The sequence below is a fragment of the Ambystoma mexicanum genome, chromosome 4p (genome assembly GCF_040938575.1).
Source record: "Ambystoma mexicanum isolate Mex_15411 chromosome 4p, UKY_AmexF1_1, whole genome shotgun sequence".
NCBI lineage: Eukaryota > Metazoa > Chordata > Amphibia > Caudata > Ambystomatidae > Ambystoma > Ambystoma mexicanum.
This window is the reverse complement of record NC_090927.1, coordinates 657,393,181-657,412,890: the sequence shown is the minus strand read 5'-3', so window position 1 is coordinate 657,412,890 and position 19,710 is coordinate 657,393,181. Positions and strand designations below refer to the sequence as shown.

Here is a 19,710-nt window from a genome sequence, read left to right as displayed (position 1 = left end):
GGAAGTGAGGAAAGACTGTGGGCCTGATTTACAAACACGTTTTTTAATGGGAAAGTCTCATTGAAAACATTTTTGGAAATCAGGCCATGTGTATCTAATCCATTACACAACATGTTTTGGCATTATTCCTCACAAAAAGAATAAAAGAATAACACAATGCCCAAGAATGTTCAATGAAAGCTGTTGTCAAACGTTTCCCTTAAATTGGTGAGGCTTCACCTTACTTTAATTAATATGTATGAAAATGAAACATGTATGGTGGGCAGTGAAGCAGTGTGCCAAAAAAACGCTATTCTAATGAAAATAGATAGATGAAGAATAAGATAACAAAAGTAAGAAATGGCCAGAGCTAAGAGTACCAATGAAATGATGGCAGTAGAAACTTTTAGGTGAAAATTAAACACATGTTGACACTTTGTATGACTTATTAAATGTGTCAACAGAATTTAAATCCTGGAAGAGTTTAACAAAGTTTGAGAAATCATGTAGTAATATATAAAGGAGATAGGCCTACAACAGAACACTATAACGAGAAAAAGGATTTAAGGCCTGATTTACAAAATGTTTTAACAATGAAAGTCCCCTTGAAAACATTTTTGTAAATCAGGTCCAAAGTGCCTGGTGTACATTTATGAGGTTGCTGGAACAATGTTATTCAAATGAGGGAATTGAACAGATAGACAGAATATTGTCTTTTTATGCTGAAAAATAGAACTCAGCAGAAGTGTAAACAAAGGTTTCCCAATTGTCCGTTTGCAAGAATATATATGTACTTTACAAATAACGGAAGTAGCGGTCACATGGCAAATATTTGCCGAGATATATGTAGTTGTTGTTTTTGCCAAGATCTTGAAGAGATTGAAATTTTGAAACATTTGCTAATGAATTATATATGTTGGACAGTCTGTATATATTATATGTTAGTGGTTTTATACATGACCAAACCATGTTAACAATGGAAATATTTTTGGGGAGTCTAAAGAATGGGAATCCATTTCACATATTTTAGCATTGGTTAATTTTTGGGAAAGTCTTAATTCTGTATGATAGATCATTTGTAACAGAATAAGGTTTTAACATTTTGTATCAGTAGAAGGTTTTCTGTCATTCATATCACTGTTTATATGAGTAACATTTAAATATCCTGTTTCAACAACAACACGTACAGTGGTGGATTGTGCCTCAAGTGTACTGCATGGCAAGGCGGTGGGGTGCTGACAAGAAGCATGGGCATTAGCGGTCACTCCTAAAAGAGAACATTGATATCCCGAGGAGAAGGGGGTGATCTCACAGGATGCACTGTCTCGCTTTAAAAAACTGCATTCTAATGACTTGTATGATATGATTGGAAGGAGTGTTTTGGATAGAGAAGGTTACCATAAATGAGGTTTGTTTGGTGTTAAACAAATATTCTGTGTTTGTCATTGTTAGAGGATGCATCATCAAGCAATTATATTAAGAGAATGAAAGCCAGTGAGATCTAAATATCTCCGAGCAGTGGGTCTTATTTTCAGCATTGACACCTGCCCATCCAACACTATCTGAAATTCAACAAACGAAGCCCCGGCGATTCTCTCACAGCTTGCAAGTAGTGAAATAAATCACTTTTCTGGCTAATTACTTTGATATTAATTAGATTGATTCCCTAAACACAGCTTGTTCTAACTTGAGAATCAAGGAATCTCCGCAATTAATAGAGAGGCTCTAATCACCAATTTTTGCATCAATTCTCTTGTTGAGTTTGCTGTGGTTATCTGATAGCCACTGTTGTTACAAGGAAATATTATGTGGCATCAGATAGGAGAGATATAATGTGCCATTTGCAAACAAATCCACGAGAGACAAACAATTAGGCAGTATTTATTGAATAATTAATTACCTGCAAAACCATCAAATGCAGTGACAAAACATGCATAGTGGTTCTTCAGATTGACTACTGTGACAGAATCAGCAAATAAACCAAGTACTTACAGTCAGTGTGGATTTGAAAAAAATCTTAGACCTGATGCAACCAATGGATCAGGAAACCGTAAACTGCCTAAACCGCACCCACAATGCAATGCATTGAAAGCATTGTCAACAATATTTGGGACGACTGATACTAGTGTGAATTGTACAATCGCCCTATGGACTTTTAGTTAACTGTTGATCACAGATGGACTTTTGAAACAGTCTTTTGAAAATTAGTTAAACCTAGTCTTGAATATGCAGAAAATGCAATGAGGCATAATAGACCATGTCCTGTGATGTATTTATGGTCATGCTAAGCTATGTCAAGGTTTAAACTGCCCAATGGCATAGATGATTCTACTTCCACTTACATTTACAGTTCTAAAGGATATATTTGTAACCAAATAAAAAAGGTAGTCAGTTAAGGATCTGTGCACTATCATAACACTTGACTGTTGTGATGGACTTGTTGTGTTGAAAGCAGGATGTGACATATACGTGCCAGTGTCACTGAAAGTTGATTACATAGACTTTTTTGTGCTGAACAAGAATATAACTGGTATTTGCATGCCGGGTGATTTGTTGGCTTACTAAAAGTTAATGTGTACTTGCAATACACATATAACCTCAAAGCAACATTTAAAATGCAAGTCTCTCATATGTTGGAACTGGCATCCCCCACAATCGCCCAAACGTTGAACGTGACTGCAGCTGTCTCCACCCATTAGATTGGGGAACAATATTTGCATCTCATGACTTTGTGCGTACATTGCAGCTAAAATTTAAAATGCCTTTCAGGAGTACTACCGATTTGTAACCTACTCATTCATTGGTTTTTGTGGCAACAAAAAGATCTAGCTACTATGAAATGAACCACCGAGTGAGTGGCCTAGAGCCAATCGAAGGTAACAGACGGTTCTGAAGAGACAATATGCCTGACGAGATTGGACGCAACCTCTACTCAAAGTGAACTGGCCTACTGTAATGGAAGAGGTGTGACTATGCTGGGGAATGCACTTAATGGTGTAAATTTCCATGAAGCGTGGGCCTTTATGAGAAGACCCCAAAAGCCAGAATCATGAATGCAATTCAAAACGTCCTTTGTAATCAGGTCCTGCATTGTCAGGAGAAATAATCATAAAGTTGATATTTATCGTGATACAGCTTCCAGTAAGCTTCCAGCTTCCGGTAAGCAAAACTAACCAAGTGTGTGTGAATGTGTGTGTGCATGTGTATATCAATGTATCACACATGTTTGTGCTTGTGTGGTATGTTACTGATCTGTACAATACCTACTAAGTGTCTCTTCCCATTAAACAAACAATAAAGAGAATCCAAGAACACTAAATGAAAGGGGTGTACTTGTAAAGGGTGTAATGTAGTTTACTCCCAGGCATCAAATCAACTGTACAGACATTATACTAATAGTGTGCTTTTACCACTTCGAAAAATACTATCTTGTAAAAGACTGATTTGACCTTTAAATGGAATGTGTGGAAAAGAAACTAGATGTGACATTTGTGTAACACAACTGCAAGCATCTTAAAATAGCAAAAACTGAAAAGCATTGAGATTTTACATTTTGTAATATTTGGAAACACTTATGGTACTTTTTCATTGTGTAGGGAATATAGAATGATTAAATGCATATGCAATGTAAACTGCAATACAGTATTTTAGAATTGCAATAGGTTTTTCCAGTTACACAAAGCATAAGCATATAGTTCAACAATAGTTCCCCCCCCCAAAAAAAAATCTATCATTCAAACTAAAGGGAACATAATCTCTTTCCTTGTGAGTATGAAACAGTAATGATTAAAAAAAAGTAACTGTAAAGTAATTGAAGCTGTAAAATAGCTCCCGCTGAACAGGGGCATTTTCATTCTCCTCACGTCGTTTATTTCCAAGGGCAGAACTCTCCCTTCTCCTTCCCACTTTCTCTACTAGTAAATTCTGAACTGACAAGAACATGATAAAGCATTCAGGTTCAGGATCCGAAAGGAGCGCTTTTGGTCAATTCAATAATTGTCCCTATATCTTAAACTGGGAAAGGAAATATGTGAGCAGAGTCATTCTTTGAAATTATAGAATAGTATACGTGTTACCATGTTTATGCACATAGTGGTCCTTCTGTGTAAACGTGTGCATGTACAGGAGGTATGATGTGTTATTGCCATATTAAACTATTTTCATAGATTGTTAACATGTGCCATCCAGCACTGTAGTGGTCTAACAGTGCCCATGGTTGTGTGGGTAAGTGCTGCATGTTTCCCCTGCCAGGGGTCTCAGAACATTAACTTTACTGAGGAAAAGGAAATATGCATTGGTGGAGGGGAAAGTTCGAAGAAGAGCACAGATTAAGCAAATGTAAAATGTGTGTAGAGGTACGAGAGGGGGTGAAAAGTATGGATAGAGTACGGAATAGCATGTATGCTGGTAGCATCAATAGTGAAAGATCACTAATGCAGCCGTAGAGCAAGCATGTTACCAATGAGGACAGTCTATAGTAGTTAAAGAAGCAGTGCAATGAGTTAGCGGAATGTTAGATTTTGGGAATGTGTTGTGCACCTGTGTGCCCTTTAAATATGGAGGATTATGTGTCTGTTAGGTGCTTGCGTAACCTGCCAGACCCCAGAAGTGAAAACCTGAGATTGCTCAGCCAGATTCCAAAAGTGCAGGTGCCCAGGTTGGTCAGTGTGCAAAGTGAAAGAGGTGTACACAGAAGGGGAGGAGGAATAAGTGCATCGCTCCTCGGAGTGCCATCATGCATTGACATGGGCACATACGAATTATGATAAAACATAATGATAAAAAGAACCTTATGCCATTAGTCAATACAATGGTAAGAGGAAACTAGCTGAGGTGTGCAGAACATCAGAGAGCACTGATGGTTACATGTAAACCATGAGTTGACACTGAAGAGAAGCCAAAAGATCCTCATTTTAGAATGGGAAAGTTATGTTGGGGTCACTTGTGGAGGTGGGTGCTGCCCCACTGATTGGAAATATTTGGAGGGCATGATGTGTATGCTTTTAGACATTAAGAAGGTCTGAATTAAGGGAACCACTGTCAATTCCTACGTTCTACTATTGAGCACTTTTTGATTCCTTTTAATTAAAGCTTTCATTATAGTTCGGATGTGGGGATGTGATGCACGACCATTAAACAACTGCTTCCCTGTCTTATTGGAAGATTGGCAGTAGAATGCGTTAATTTGCTGTATGTTGCAGGAATTGCTTAACATTTACCAACATCCAAAAACATAAGAAAGGTGTGATCACTAATTTTAGTGAGGAACAGTGAGCAAAGACATTAAATGCGACTGAGATGCAACAGTTATCTGTGTGCCATTCCAACAATGATTGGAAAAACTCTTGATGCACTTATATTAGGAAGTACGGCTTAAGTATTTTTAGGGTTAGTGAAGTATGGTTTTATAAGAAGCCAATGGCATGCCTTTCATGTTTTGGGCTACGGTGGCAACACCTAATCAGCTTGGGAGAGAACTGAAATGTCCACGTTCAGGAAAAAAACAACATGGCTCTCGATATGGCATTCTTATTTGGCATGATTTAGTCTATCAATATGCACAAAGACACTGATGGCCGTAACACTAGCAAATTGGAATTTCCATAACAAAAAATCAAAGGGGAACAAATGAGAAGGAAAGAGATATCACTTAAATATTTTAAATGAGATTGAGGAATTCTAGCTTCAAGACTCTGGGATTGGGTCAGTTTCTCAAAAGGTCCTGAGGATGTTCATCAGCTTCCTGCTTGAGTGTGGAGGTCTCTGGTCAACTTAATTACCAGTGCAGAAACTGCTCAATGTTTTCAGCATCTTTCTGAATATATTGACATTGCAACCTGATTTTTTGGCCAATTGACTTCGGGATTAGAAGGAAAATCGTAATGGCAGTACAAGAAAGACAAAAGGGCAAACATCTTAAAGCAAAGTCAGTGAGTGCATCTGTAAGGCTTGTTTTTTTTCCTACAAACTGGCTCTAGGCATTGTTAAACATATTGCCAGCATCAGTAGAGCACTGAACTAAGTGGGGCATAATACAGAGCAACAAAGTGCCAATCATTTGAAAGAGTGTCATGATAAAGGAAGAATATTCCAAAGTTTGATCCCCGAACAGAGGATCTGTGTCCCTGCGTAGGATGGGAACATGGAAGCTTACACACAAAAGTTCTGATCCAGTGACATGGGATTTGTTTGATGGAAACACATTTTGTTTTGAAGGTATGATGGAATGAGACCCTAAACAACATTTGATATCATACATTGACATTTGAAATGTAATTACAATATCAACAGGAGCACAATAAATATTCTCCTTTCCTGAGAAAATGCATCCCTTGTTCTGAGGCACCACAATAGCTGAATGTTGCGCTCTTTCGATTTTGAATAGGCACTTCTTCGATATTGCAGCCTATCTGTTTCATGTATGATCCATTTTAGAGATTAAAGTAGATCTAATATGAATTGGTCACATTGCATTGGAGTTCAGGTCAATCACCTGTCAAGTACGACAAATAGGACATTGTGCATTTGGCCACATAATTGAATTGGGCTGCTAAAGAAAAGGTTTCATCAAAGAGCACACCCGATGTTTTAACTTAGTGGGCTACTGTAAGCTTTTCCTTAACAAAGAAAGGGTCCTGGCCTTAGTTTGATTAGGCCTCTGTCTGGGAAAAGCTCACTTGCCTTTTGGAGATCTTCAGTTGGAAGCTAACTGCTTCTCAACCAGCTCTCACTCTGAGCCACACTTCCAATCAAGTTTTCATATGGATTGGAGCACCCTGTGGCCTAATCAGGATTTCAGTATTCTCTGCAGAAAGCATCTATGACGTCTTGTGGTAAAGGAACGTGCAAAATTGCCCTGCATATCAAAGTTGAGAGGGCAGAGGCAAAGGCCTCCAGTTTCAGTTCTACACAGCCCATAAAGGAAGAAGGAAAATAACATTGGGTGTTGTCATCAACTTGAGTCAACTCAAGAGTGTCATTTGAGCAACAGTGCATGGCCAACCATGACAAGTTCTGCGGCTAGCTTTAGGAGGATCAACATGGCTGCCAGGGGCTCATCCGCAGCTTCAAACAGTTTGTCAAAGACATCTACTAGCCATAGTCTATGTCCTCCATCAGGTCAGGGCCAGATTGATTGGAACCCAGAAAAATATACATGAAATTGTAGTTCTTATGTGACAATATTCTTCCCTAGCTTATTCAACTACTGCAGGCGAGAGAACTGGAAATAATGAGGTTTGTTACATATTGGAACGGGACTTCAGGTATGGGTCCATGTTCCAAGAATATGACACATCTAAGTGGTGCAAATTGTGTACTGAAATTCTACACAGGTCTGCATCAAGTCTTTGCTTCTTAGGCAACCAGAAAGAATTCTGTGATGAAGATGAAACTCATTATTTTCATCTTTGGTAATGGCACAGTAGCTGGTATGGTGGAATATATAAACCAATATGCGTGTGTTTTAGCAAGCAATATATGCATCCATGAAAATGAATGGAAGATGGTAAATCAGGGTATGGTGATGCATTATGTTAATCTTTATACACAACACAAATTAAAGCAAACAGCAAGACATTGGGAAATGTAACCCAAAAAACAGGACAAGCCAGAAACAATGGAACAAACAGAAGAGTGCAATGTCATGCTGATGCTTGCAAAGATTGCCATGTATGCTCTTGGGTGAACACGTTATTCATATATGTGCTTTGAGGAGTCCTCTGACCACTACATATGTGTCTACCAATGTCCACATGCAAAATAAAAAGCTAAGTATAGGGCACGTGGTATTTTAAAGGCTGAAGCGGAATATGAAAACAACTACAGGAAAGCCTGTTGTATAATTAAAGGAATGGAAGAATGGAATTGTGATTGGAGGGTTGTGTAGTTGAGTTTGTCATTATTTAGTAAATGAGGCTAGCAGGGAATGGGATTGCTACACACGTGTATTTAAATAAAGCATATAAAAATGTGGCAGGACCTTACATTTCAAAGAAAGGTGTTCAGTGTGTGCATCCTCTTAAGACAAGGAGGCAAAATGCAATTCAATATCATGAAAAGAAGTATTTATTAGTGTCATATTGGAAGATGTTTGTGTTGCTCTGGGCTTTGCCGTAAATCAGCTCTTTTGGGAGAAAATGTTTTGCTTTTGTTATTAGACGTATGTGATAGTGTTGCGTTCCACTATAGTTTGTACATTTTGTGAACATATGTTTGCATATATTAAGTGATTGTTATTTATTTGTTAAAGTCGTGGTACGAAAACATGTATTTTTGTACTTTTTTCTAGTTAGCGGCGTTCACACGGGAGGGCAGGGGGTATTACTTTATTTCTGGTCTGTCAGTGAGACCTAGTAAAACATGTACAATAACTTGTCTTTTACATGGTCCTAAAACAATGTTGGAGATTGTGTGACATGTAAATAGCCGGTTCTGTTGACCTGCTGAAAGATGCCCCTTGTTTACGTGAGAAGAGGAGTGCCATGCAGATGACCATGCCTTGCATGGACTTGAACATGCAATAAGCAGGGAGCTCCCAGCTTATTTCAAGAGGCTTCCTGGCTCGTCTTCCTGACTGATGAAGTCTCTGGACTAGGGGGAAGTTGAAATGGATGAAGAATGACTTCAATTCAAATAGTACTTATTGTTTGCGCACATCGTTAGTACAGAATGGAAACAACTTTAAAACAAATGTTTAGTAATGATCAGGTCATTGTACATATGACATGTACAGTGCATCTTGTGGAATAACTTAGCTTTCATGATGTAATACGATGCGTGAGCAGGTCTTCAATAGTGGGTGGTTTTGGGAGATCATTTCTAAATGGGGAGAGTAGGAATTCATAGCAATGGAAATAGATTTACAGGCCTTGTGTGTCCTTGTATGGCAAGTCGACGTGCAGATGTGGATGTATGATGGGCACAGCTGTAGTGAATTTTGAGATCTAGAGCCTAGAAGCAGAGTCAAAGGTTTCCATTGGATTTCAAGGTGGCGCTCATTGAGATCAAACCAATCTTTGGATCCTGCAGTCATTTGGATTTGCTTGGAAGTGGGGTGGTCGTTTTAAAGGATTAGGCGAGGTGTTAGGATATGTAAACATATAATTGCTTTGATTTAAGATTACTGAGTGATCCAGCAGTGCAAATGCTTAAGTGCCATGGGGGCCTATATGTATGTCCATGAGAACTGAGACTCGCTGATGTGGGTTCGCTTTACAATGTCAATCAATCCCATCCAAATTAACATTTTGTTGAGAATTTGAAGGCACTTCCTAAGCGTTTGTGATGCTTTCATGTTTCGGAGCGTGACTTAGATTTGGATTATGCTGCCTGTGATCAGCCAATCGAATCTAGGTCGGGGACTCCTGCATAACAGTTCAAGATGCTGCTGCTGCTGCTGCTTAAATGCAAAGTCATGTTGTATTGTCTTTACTGGGTAAGGCACGAGTGTGAAGCCCTCGCGGTGAAGCTGTAGTTGGTGTCAGAGTTTTTGAACTGGAATGGAAAGACACCTATCTCCTTGCCGAAACAATCAGTGCTGTTGTGAAGGTTGTGCTGGCACAGGGGAACAAGGGTGGGATCTAGGGTTAAACACTACTGTAGAGGTGAGGGGCAGTTAAACGTTCTCTTTGAGTATGGCTTTGACGGAAGAGCAGCATTACTGCCTTTTTCGGGGAGTCACCGGGTCTCTTTTAGGGAACCCATCAGTCTGCCCACAAAGTTGTGCGTGTAGAGGATCGGGACGAGCTGTGGCGATAGCCAACCATAGCTCTACAGAATCATGTTTGGGGATAAGTCATCTGGCAATGGAATGACATCTCTCCCATGAGCAAATTGATAGTGGCCGTTGATATGATAGGTTATTTATAACGCACTTAATACCCAGAGGTTTCTAAGTGCGGAGCCGCAGATAAAACCTGTGTTGCTCTGTGTCGTCTTGCTTCCAAGTCGAGCACGTTGCCCCTGAGCTATCCTCCCAGATATTCCAAATTTAAGGAAACTGCTTTCTTTAAACTAAGGATTTTGCAATGGTGTTGTCAGGCATTAGCCCAACATCTCTGATTGGATACCTAGTAAGGCGTCTATGAAAGGAATGCTGGCAACCAGATCCAAGCATCACAGAAGGTTCCAGTACCTGACCAGCCATAGGGAACCAGCCTGATCCGTGGCACCCGGGAAGCTGCAAAGGCAGACCCCCACACCCACCCCTTCAGGTAGTTGCTGTGGAGGGAATCCACATTGAAAAGATCTTAAATGTACTTCCCCTGAGAGCTGGCTGTGCCACGGGTCCATGCAAAGGAAGGATACTGAGACCGAGCAAATACCTCAAGGTTTACAGTACCATATGCAGATCCATAATGTGTAATAGCACCCATATAATGTTACTGCACGTGGAGGAGAATGCGCAGTTGTATTCTGCTCTGTGATATGTTCCGGGTGAGCAGGAGCTCACAGCAGCACTCGCCTCGGTGTGGCGCGGGAGATACTGCATGCCTGATGTGACATTATCAGGACCCGCATGCTGCCTGCTAAAGCCTCTGATTGACAGCTTTGCAGCAGAAAAATAAAGATTAAAACGAGAAAGGGAGTTTGGGGGTGTTGATCAGACGTGAATGAGGCTCAAATGATGGACTGCCCACAATATATCTTTTGCTGGAAGGACTGCATAGATGTGATAAAGCGACCACGGCCATTTGAATGAGGCCTTTCGTGCAGCCATTAGCCACCATCCCGTATTGCATGACTGCACATAAAAGCGCCAACAACAGTGCTGTCCACACAGAGCGTGGAACGGCAAAAGTTCGGACGAGACCCAATTGTACAATTTTAAGGAAAACAATGGAAGATGCGTGTATGGAAAGAGTGCGTCTTTCTTTGGGCAGTGGCTCGTATCGTTTGAGGGGTGACCGCGAGGAAGGGCCGCCGGTTGGAGGTCGGCGGCAGCCCTGCCATTGCATGCAGCGAGGATAGTGAGGCGGGCCTGTGGAAGAACGCACCCGTAGCTGTGACAATGCTGCGGTGGGAACTAATGCGTTGTGTGTGTTATTTGGTGCGCGCGCCGTCGGAATACACATGCAAATTATCGCAGCTTGGAGCCGGTGGGTTCTCCGGTTAAAGCAACCTCCTCCCGAGACGAGGCTGCTTGACATGACAGGATGGCACGCGCGTCTGTCTGACTGGGCTTCACGTAGGCCCACACACCTACAGCCTGCCCTTCCGGGCAGGTGGGGGCCCTGCAAGCCTCGCCCCCCCAGACCGCCTAATTGTTGGCATACCGAATGGGTGGCTTCCTTATGTTTGCACGCGACCATTCTATGTTCGCAGAGACGTCACAGTTAGGGCTGCAGGATTGTATTTGAGAGGTGAAGAGCTTCCCTGGTCGGCGTGTGGGGACGGAGCCGGCGTATGATACGGTGATAATATCCGCACGCACGTGTTGACAATCTCGGCCCAGCAAAGGCAGTGCCTGTCTCTTGGGACACTTTTTCCCGGCTGCCCCTTTGCCGTTTTTAAGGCTGCGCCTTGGTTTACCCGCGTAAACAATCTCACCTTCGCCATTGTTTGCGGCGTGAGACCATCGCACTTCGGGGTTGCTATCACAATTATGGCGGCCCATTAGAGGCTCCATACACCCCTGCCTGTTTTGACGCACGCCTCATAACCGTGAATGACGTCCAAAGCCACTTGCACTAATTATTTGCACTTATATTGTAAGGGGTGTCCCGCCACACGGGAGCGTAAAAAAAGAACCCCAGGCCGTTGTTTTATTGGTGAGGGTCCAGTTTAGTGTGTTGCTGCGTCTTCTCCTATAGGCCTCGGGGGACGCTTGAAAGGAGACGGGGGGTTATTCCATCGGGCTTTTCCGCTTTCAGCTCCAGCTGCAGCCCAGGAACGTGGGCAGCAAAGAGCAGAGTCGGGGGTGTTCGTGCCGTGGAACGTTGGGGGACAGTGGTGGCCCACTGTCCGCAGTGGCTGGCGGAAGCTCTTCGCTGTTGCCGTCACTAGGCAACCCTGGGATGCCAGTAAACTCCCATTCAGCCTGCGATGGCATTACTACTGGCTATTCTGCTAGAGGAGAGAGAGAAAGACATGGAGATGGGGAGAAAGGGACAGAGGGGGGAGAACCAGAGAGAGACAGTGCTGCGAGGCGTGCTTGCAGGAAATGAAAACCCATCTGGAGGCCGGTACGTTCGCGAGGCCTGCGAACAGGCGACATCAAACGGGTGTTCCCTGTGCGCCCTTTCAAGCTTTCTAGTCTGTTTTCCTTTTCTCTGTGTTGCTGCTGGTCTCCTATGACGCCTATGTTTTCTGCAGAAAAACTCTTTCTGTGAATCTCGGCTGCACGTAAGAAAATCCATGTCAGAATACACCCCCCCCCCCCCCGTCCCCCGAGCTGCTTGGCTAGACCTTATGAACAAAAAACACGTGTGTCAGTGTGTAGTTGAACATGCTATATGCCAAACCCAAGCCCAACTGAGGGGCACGCTCCATTTAAGGCATGTGACAGAATCCACGATTGGACCCATAGAATTGAAGGGGGTTTGCAATGGGGATGGCATGGGAAGATGCATGACTAATAGAGCATGGGGGAGAGGGCGCTTTATTGAAAGCGCCATTAAGACAATCGTTTTCGATTTGTGGGTGTAGGCGAAGAAGAAGGTTAAAAGTCAGTCCCCTTCTATGCATAACATATTACTCGTTTCTGGCAGTGTGGAGGGGAAGGGGTCTTTGCGCACATCGACATCAACATGACTTGACCCGGGGTCCATGTATTCCTTGCAGGGTGATTGTGCAACATGCGCAGAAGTTTACGAAACAGACAAACATCCACAAAACACAGGTGGGTCAATATGCGGAAATGCTGGCGGCGAGTCCGCGGAAATCTGGCGTGTGTGTCAGGCGGTGGCCTGGAGCTGGAGTACCTTAGGGGTGACATGCCCCACGCGTCTGGGCCCAGGCTGCTGCACACAAAACGGGTGTGGGGTGTGCATTCCTGCCACGGCATAGCGTGCACGTGGTCGGTAGCCAAGGCCACCTTGTCTTCGGTAGGATAACATGGAAGGGCCTGTAGTTGACAGCGTGGGAGATTGCCAGCAACGTGTGTGGGGGGGTGGCCTGATTCCACTCGTTTAGACAATTGGTGTGCCCTCGTGTCCATGCATGGCAGTGTACTGCGTCTAGAGCAGCGAGATGGACATGCTGGGGCCTCCCGGGTTATAACTGCTTAACAGTAGTGTTTATGTTCACTCAGACTGGCCATGCCATCCTGATCTGAGCTGCAGGGGGAGCTTTATGTGACTGAGGGGCAGCCACGGTCATTATAGGTACTCACGGGGATGCTGTGAGTGTCCTGCCTGAGGGCACACTCCTTGGCACGGAACACTGCAAAACAGAGCGTCTGTGCCTGTATTTTGGGTTGCTCTGTAGGATCTCTGTCTGTGTTTTGAGTTGTTCTGTAGGGTCTAGGCCTGTGTTTTGAGTTGCTCTGTAGGGTCTCGGTCTGTGTTTTGAGTTGCTCTGTAGGGTCTCTGCCTGTGTTTTGGGTTGCTCTGTAGGGTAACTGCCTGTTTTTTGGGTTGCCCTGTAGGGTCCCTGCCTGTGTTTTGGGTTGCTTTGTAGGGTCACTGCCTGTATTTTGGGTTGCTCTGTAGGGTCTCTGCCTGTGTTTTGAGTTGCTCTGTAGGGTCCCTGTCTGTGTTTTGGGATGCTCTGTAGGGTCTCTGTCTGTGTTTTGAGTTGTTCTGTAGGGTCTCGGCCTGTGTTTTTAGTTGCTCTGTAGAGTCTCTGCCTGTGTTTTGGGTTGCTCTGTAGGGCAACTGTCTGTGTTTTGGGTTGCCCTGTAGGGTCCCTGCCTGTGTTTTGGGTTGCTCTGTAGGGTCCCTGTCTGTTTTTTGGGGTTGCTCTGTAGGGTCTCTGCCTGTGTTTTGGGTTGCTCTGTATGGTCTCTGTCTGTGTTTTGGGTTGCTCTGTAGGGTCTCTGCCTGTGTTTAGGGTTGCTCTGTAGGGTCCCTGCCTGTGTTTTGGGTTGCTCTGTAGGGTCCCTGCCTGTGTTTTGGGTTGCCCTGTAGGGTCCCCGTCTGTGTTTTGGGTTGCTCTGTAGGGTCCCTGCCTGTGTTTTGGGTTGCTCAGTAGGGTCTCTGCCTGTGTTTTGGGTTGCTCTGTAGGGTCTCTGCCTGTGTTTTGCGTTGCTCTGTAGGGTCCCTGCCTGTGTGTTGGGTTGCTCTGTAGGGTCTCGACCTGTGTTTGGGTTGCTCTGTAGGGTCCCTGTCTGTTTTTTGGGTTGCTCTGTAGGGTCTCTGTGTTTTGGGTTGCTTTGTTGGGTCTCTGCCTGTGTTTTGCGTTGCTCTGTAGGGTCCCTGCCTGTGTGTTGGGTTGCTCTGTAGGGTCTCGACCTGTGTTTGGGTTGCTCTGTAGGGTCCCTGCCTGTGTTTTGCGTTGCTCTGTAGGGTCCCTGCCTGTTTTTTGGGTTGCTCTGTAGGCTCCCTGCCTGTGTTTTGCGTTGCTCTGTACGGTCCCTGCCTGTTTTTTGGGTTGCTCTGTAGGCTCCCGGCCTGTGTTTTGCGTTGCTCTGTAAGGTCCCTGCCTGTGTTTTGGGTTGCTCAGTAGGGTCCCTGCCTGTTTTTTTGGTTGCTCTGTAGGGTCCCTGCCTGTGTTTTGGGTTTCTCTCTATTGAGTAAGCTATGAGTTCATAGGTCGTGTGGCCTATCACATGTCACCAGGGTGTAAATGGTTCAATAACAACACGTAGAAATGTACATTGTGTACGCCCCCCGCCCCCTCCCCGTGCGTGCAGCAAAGGCCCGAGCAGACCAGACCTACCTTCTTTCGGCGGGCGCTTGGCCTCCCGGGAGAGGTTGCAGACCTGGGTGGTCTGCAGCTCCTGCGTCAGGCAGCCCTCGGTCTGCTCGTTCAAGGGCAGCACCACGTTGTTCAGGGAGACGAGGGACTGCTCGTCCGTGCCCCACTCGCCCAGGTGCTGGGGGCAGGTACACTTGGTGTACATCATGCCGCAGAACTCGGTGCGGCCGTTCTCGGACTTGAGGCAGTTCTCCAGCCAGGTGCACAGGACGTGGCAGCCGAACTGGCTGGGGCTGGCCTTGTTGAGGACCAGGAACTCCAGGAAGGAGCGCACGTCCTCCTCGCCGGCCTGCGAGCCCGGCGGCGGCGCCGCGTCCAGCGGGTACACCCGGCGCAGCTGGATGAAGTTCTTGTCGTATTGTAGGAATATAAAAGAGTGCTTGATCTCGCACAGCTGCATGATGGAGCTGTTGCTGCGCAATAGGTCCTGGATTTTCTCGTGCGAAAAGTGGTCGAACTGGTAGGCCAAGAGCGAGAAGCTGGCGCAGCTGAAGTCCTTTTTGGAGAATTTCAGGTAGATGCTGTACTTCGTCGGGTCCGGGTTCTCCAGCGTCCAGGTGCAGTTCGTGAAGTTTTTGGGGAACATCTCATTCAGCGAGTAGGATCCATAAATGACCCCTTTGACCAGAGTCGAACACCAGAAGTCTTGCGCCGTGTTGTATCCGAACATAACCAGCAGATAGGTGGAAAATATATAAATGAGTAAATTACGCACAGCCTTCATCCTATGTCATTTGGCCTGTGGGGAAGGACACACAATTAACATGCAAGTCGGATTCCACAGGCATGGAACAAACAAGGCTTCTTACACAAATCAAGAGGCGATTTTAACGATTCCTTCCTGCTTAGAGCCTTCTTTAAAAAGAAGGACAAGTATATATTGTTTTTAATTTATAACACTGGGGGATACTCTAGCGCCGTGCAAACAGCGCCATCATGTGGCCACCCTAACAGGCCGGCTACCGAAATCAAAAATCATATTTAATGCAACATGGCTATATTAAAAAGGGCACAGAGACTGGCATCTAGAGATAGTGCATTCAATCCAGAGAATTTGCTTTCAACAATGCACATATACTTGCGAAATAAAAAACAAAAACGTCAGTTTCCTTGGGAAATAGAGGCAAAACTTGTCGGAATAACGAAGCATGCACAGACATTCACAGAATATACTAAATGAAATCGACTCGCTGCGTGTAGAGTGTGTGTTTGCGGGTGAGTTTTAGAATGTGTGCATGTGCTCCGTGGCTGAGAGTGCGTGTTTGTGCTCCTGTGGGTGTGTGTGCGGGGGGTCTGCATGTGTAGCCATCATAACACTACCTATGATTACCGTGAGGCGCACACAGTGCACACACACACACACACGATATGTGACATATCCAACATGTACAGTGCTGCACTGTTAGCAGATCCCGCGTGCCCACTGCGCCTCTACCTGGCCGACACCGCCCTCGCACCCACCTCCCGGGTGGCAGCTCAGAATCCGGGGGTGTGCAGAGACATCACCATCTGCCAATATAATCGGTTTCGTAAGAGTGGCCGCGCGATGCAGATGACGGGCACTAAAACTGAGCCCCTCGCCCGGAGCCCCCGCGAGCCTGCCAGCTCCGGAGGGGCTCAGTGCATCCTGCCGTCACGGGGGGGGGGGAGCAGCGGCGGGCATCGCGCCTGCACACAAGGGCACTGCTAATGCGAGCAATGCGTAAACAGCCTTAATTGCGAGACAGGTACATCACAGCCCCTGGAGGGTATGAGCGGGGTGGGCCGGCATTTTAGCGGCAAGGGGCGTGCATGCGTTCACTGCCTAAAAAGCAGTTCGTTTTCTGGGCAGCAAAGAGCGGGCACACATCTGTCACGGGGGCTTCCCGCAGACCGGCGGCGGCCCTCTGCTTCTAAAGTGCGCCAGCGTGAGAATTACCTCCGTTTCCTGGCATCCGAAAATAATAAAACCGTGGATGCTTCCAGACGAGCCGGCCCCCTATCTGGCCCCCGACATGCTGGCTTCCCGGCCTCCTGGGGGGGCTGCGAGCGAGACAGAGGCAAAGTTGGCGGGCGAGGGTTTAGTTCGCAGGGCTTCTCCGCCGCCCCCCCGCGCGCAGACACCCACTCCTCACGCGGCTTTGCGGCGTGTCTTTTCCCATGTTCTCATCTCATCCGCTAACGAATACGAAAAGAGCAAAAACATCCAACTCTCGCCTTCTGCCACGGCACAAAGCAAGCCAGTGAAAGGGGAGGGGGGCAGGGCGCCCCTTCTCCACAGCACACAATTATACTTCAAGCTGAAAACCGCGGTAATGGGGGGCTGGGGGTCAGCAGTGGTCGGTCGCCTTTCCTCGAACAGGCAGGTAAACATCTGGCAGTCTCCTGCGTGCAGAGCCAGAGAGAGCACCCAGCTTCCCCCCACTACGGGCAGAACCCCAGTCCGGGGAGTGCGAGGGGGGTTCCAGGGCAGCTGCGTGGGGCTGTACAGCCGGTGCCTGCGCGCAGTGTGCGGCCGAGGCAGCCCTGCGCAGTGTCATTCGGCAGGGAGTAGGCGGCCGGTGCCAGGGTGACAGCAAGTGTCTAAATTATGGATTCAATCACGGGGACGGCTTTCCTGTATAAAACGCACAAATATGGAACTTGTCGTAAAGGGGCGCCTGCCCCCCACCCTCCCGCACAGAAGCCACTGGCTCTCTTTACGCACCCCGGGAGACACATTAGTCGGGCACATCTGCTGGAGGAGAGCTCCATTTTGCCGGACACACAAATCAGGATTGTGTTTGAACTCGGCCCAGTAAGGGTCAGGGAGAGGCACGGCTCTATTCTTTAAGCTGCAAGGGCGCCTGAGCCCGCCATGGTCGATCGCTGAAGGCCCAGGTTCCCGGGGGTTCGGGGTCCCCGCCACCCATGCCTGGAACTTTCAAGGCGAACATTCGATCCAACTTCGGGGAAAAAAAGTGAAGGGCTAGAACGCCCACAGGCCGGCTCCCCCTATAACATTGAAGCTCAGTGAAACTTAGAAGGCGCCATCGCTCCGCGAAAGGGCGCCCTGCAGCCGATGACACCGGCTTCCCTGCTCTGCACTTCAGCATTAACACAAGGCCAGGACTTAGCAGGCGCCAGGCTTGCCAGCTTCCCACAGGGCCCTTTCACTCTGCCCACCCATCTCCCAGTGAGATTTTCCCACAGCGTGGGAATCCTCCACGAGAGGCCCAGCCCTTGCGCAGCCCATTGCCCCATCGTTCTACCACCTGGGTATAATACCCCTTCAGTGGCGCACACCTGCCCAGGGCCGAATGCCACACACAGCTCTTCCAACACACATCAGATCCGAGCGGCAACCCCATTTTGTAAGGCCCCGCAGGCCGCTTCCCAGACACATCTGTGCCAGCATTGACGAGGCCCAGGCGCTGCTCTTCCCATGCACATCACCTTCTGATCGCCAGTGACCACGGCCATTGCAGTGCTACGCTCTCCAGTGCACCAGGATGCGGTATGGGTCCCCACGCACAGCTCTTCCCATGCACCTTTACACAGAGCTGTAGCACCGGTACTGTGGTGGTACCGGGGCCTACGCAGCTTAGGAGATGCCCCACAGACGTCTACTGCAAACCTCTCTGCTTTCCAGTGCTGAAGCCTGCACACGGCTAGTCCAGGACACGCAGGGCCTCTTCCCCAAAGTGTTTCTCAATGGGATGTGCCCATTGAAAAACGCATTGAGAATCAGGCCTACCTAGTCTTGCACCTGGCCAATACTAGTAGGACCCATGCACAACTTTGCTAGTGCACACGTGCGATTTCAATAAAACGGTCCAGAAAAAGAAAAAACTAAACTTCTCCAATGCACCGAGTCCACGCAGAAAGCCTTCCCCACCTGTGCGACACTGAGAAGATCGGAGGGCCTCTGACAAGATGTGTGGCCCTGGCGTGCATTGACCCCGGCTACTCCCGCCCCCAAGGAACTACACAGCTCTGTCTCTGCCCCTCTGCCCCACAGGCACCCGCTGTGCACCTTAACATGGCCTTCAGAGACACCCGTTTTTTTTTCGGTCGTGTGCTTCATGTGCACCCAACTCTGACTTTCAGGACGAGGCGATGCCCTAGCTCAGTGCACAGACATCGCACCGATCCGCCAAATGCACTTATTTCCTGAGCAGTGAGGCGCCGCTCGCGCAAGGCACGTCCATCCTGCCCTGCGCAAGCACTGCTCGTCCAGTACCGAGACTCCCCCCGCCCCCGCACACACTCAACCCTGCGGTTTTGGGGCCATTGCTAGCCTTTATAATTTGCCTCCATGGCAGACAACCCTTTTCTCAACAGACCTGGGACACACACTGATCTCCAAAGACTCAGCCTTCCACCCGCACTCACCGCACGCGCGAGCACTTACCGTTCCACTCCAACACCGAGCCTGTTCCTCTAGGAGAGATGCTCAGAGACGGCTCCCAGCAGCACTGCCGTCGATACCCCCCTGGTGTAGAAATCCGTCGCTCCCATCGTACCCACCGCAGCTGCTAAGCAAACTGAGACCGCAAAGCCGAGCCAACAATCCACAGAGAAGGATAAACGGCCCCAAAAATGCCCGATCACCGCCTTGCGCCAAATTCTGCCACCATGCACCCGGTCAGCGGCAGGAACTAATCCGCGAGGATCGGCCGAGCGCTGCCTGCTCCTCTCCCCGCTGCGCGCCGGCTCTCGCTTGCCATGGAGTGCTTCAGACGGGAAGGGGATCGCCCGGAGGAGCCGCGAGGAGGAGTGCGCGGAGGAGCCTGGGCTGCTGCTGAGGTGGTTTTTTTTTCCTCTCTCGCTTTCTCCCTCCCCCGGAGGTACTGATGGACGGACAGCGACTGAGAGAAAAAAATCCTGGCTGATGATGGAGGAAAGCTGCTT

At 47.1% G+C, this 19,710-nt stretch overlaps 1 protein-coding gene across 7 annotated transcripts in view; it reads right to left on the bottom strand.

The window, feature by feature from the left end:
* Positions 1-19,344, bottom strand: part of ADGRB3 (adhesion G protein-coupled receptor B3) — a 1,879,974-nt gene extending 1,860,630 nt beyond the window's left edge. For 5 of the 7 annotated variants that reach the window (XM_069606193.1, XM_069606199.1, XM_069606200.1 and 2 more), the window contains exons 1-2: positions 19,211-19,344; positions 14,800-15,577 (exon numbers count right to left, since the gene is read on the bottom strand). In XM_069606193.1, coding sequence (XP_069462294.1) covers positions 14,800-15,562 — 763 coding nt within the window. In that variant the 5' untranslated portion in view covers positions 15,563-15,577; positions 19,211-19,344. Of the gene's footprint in view, positions 1-14,799; positions 15,578-16,273; positions 16,294-16,756; positions 16,890-19,210 lie in introns of those variants that run through there. The other 2 variants (XM_069606194.1, XM_069606195.1) reach the window with 2 other exon arrangements.
* Positions 19,345-19,710: the final 366 nt, after the last annotated feature.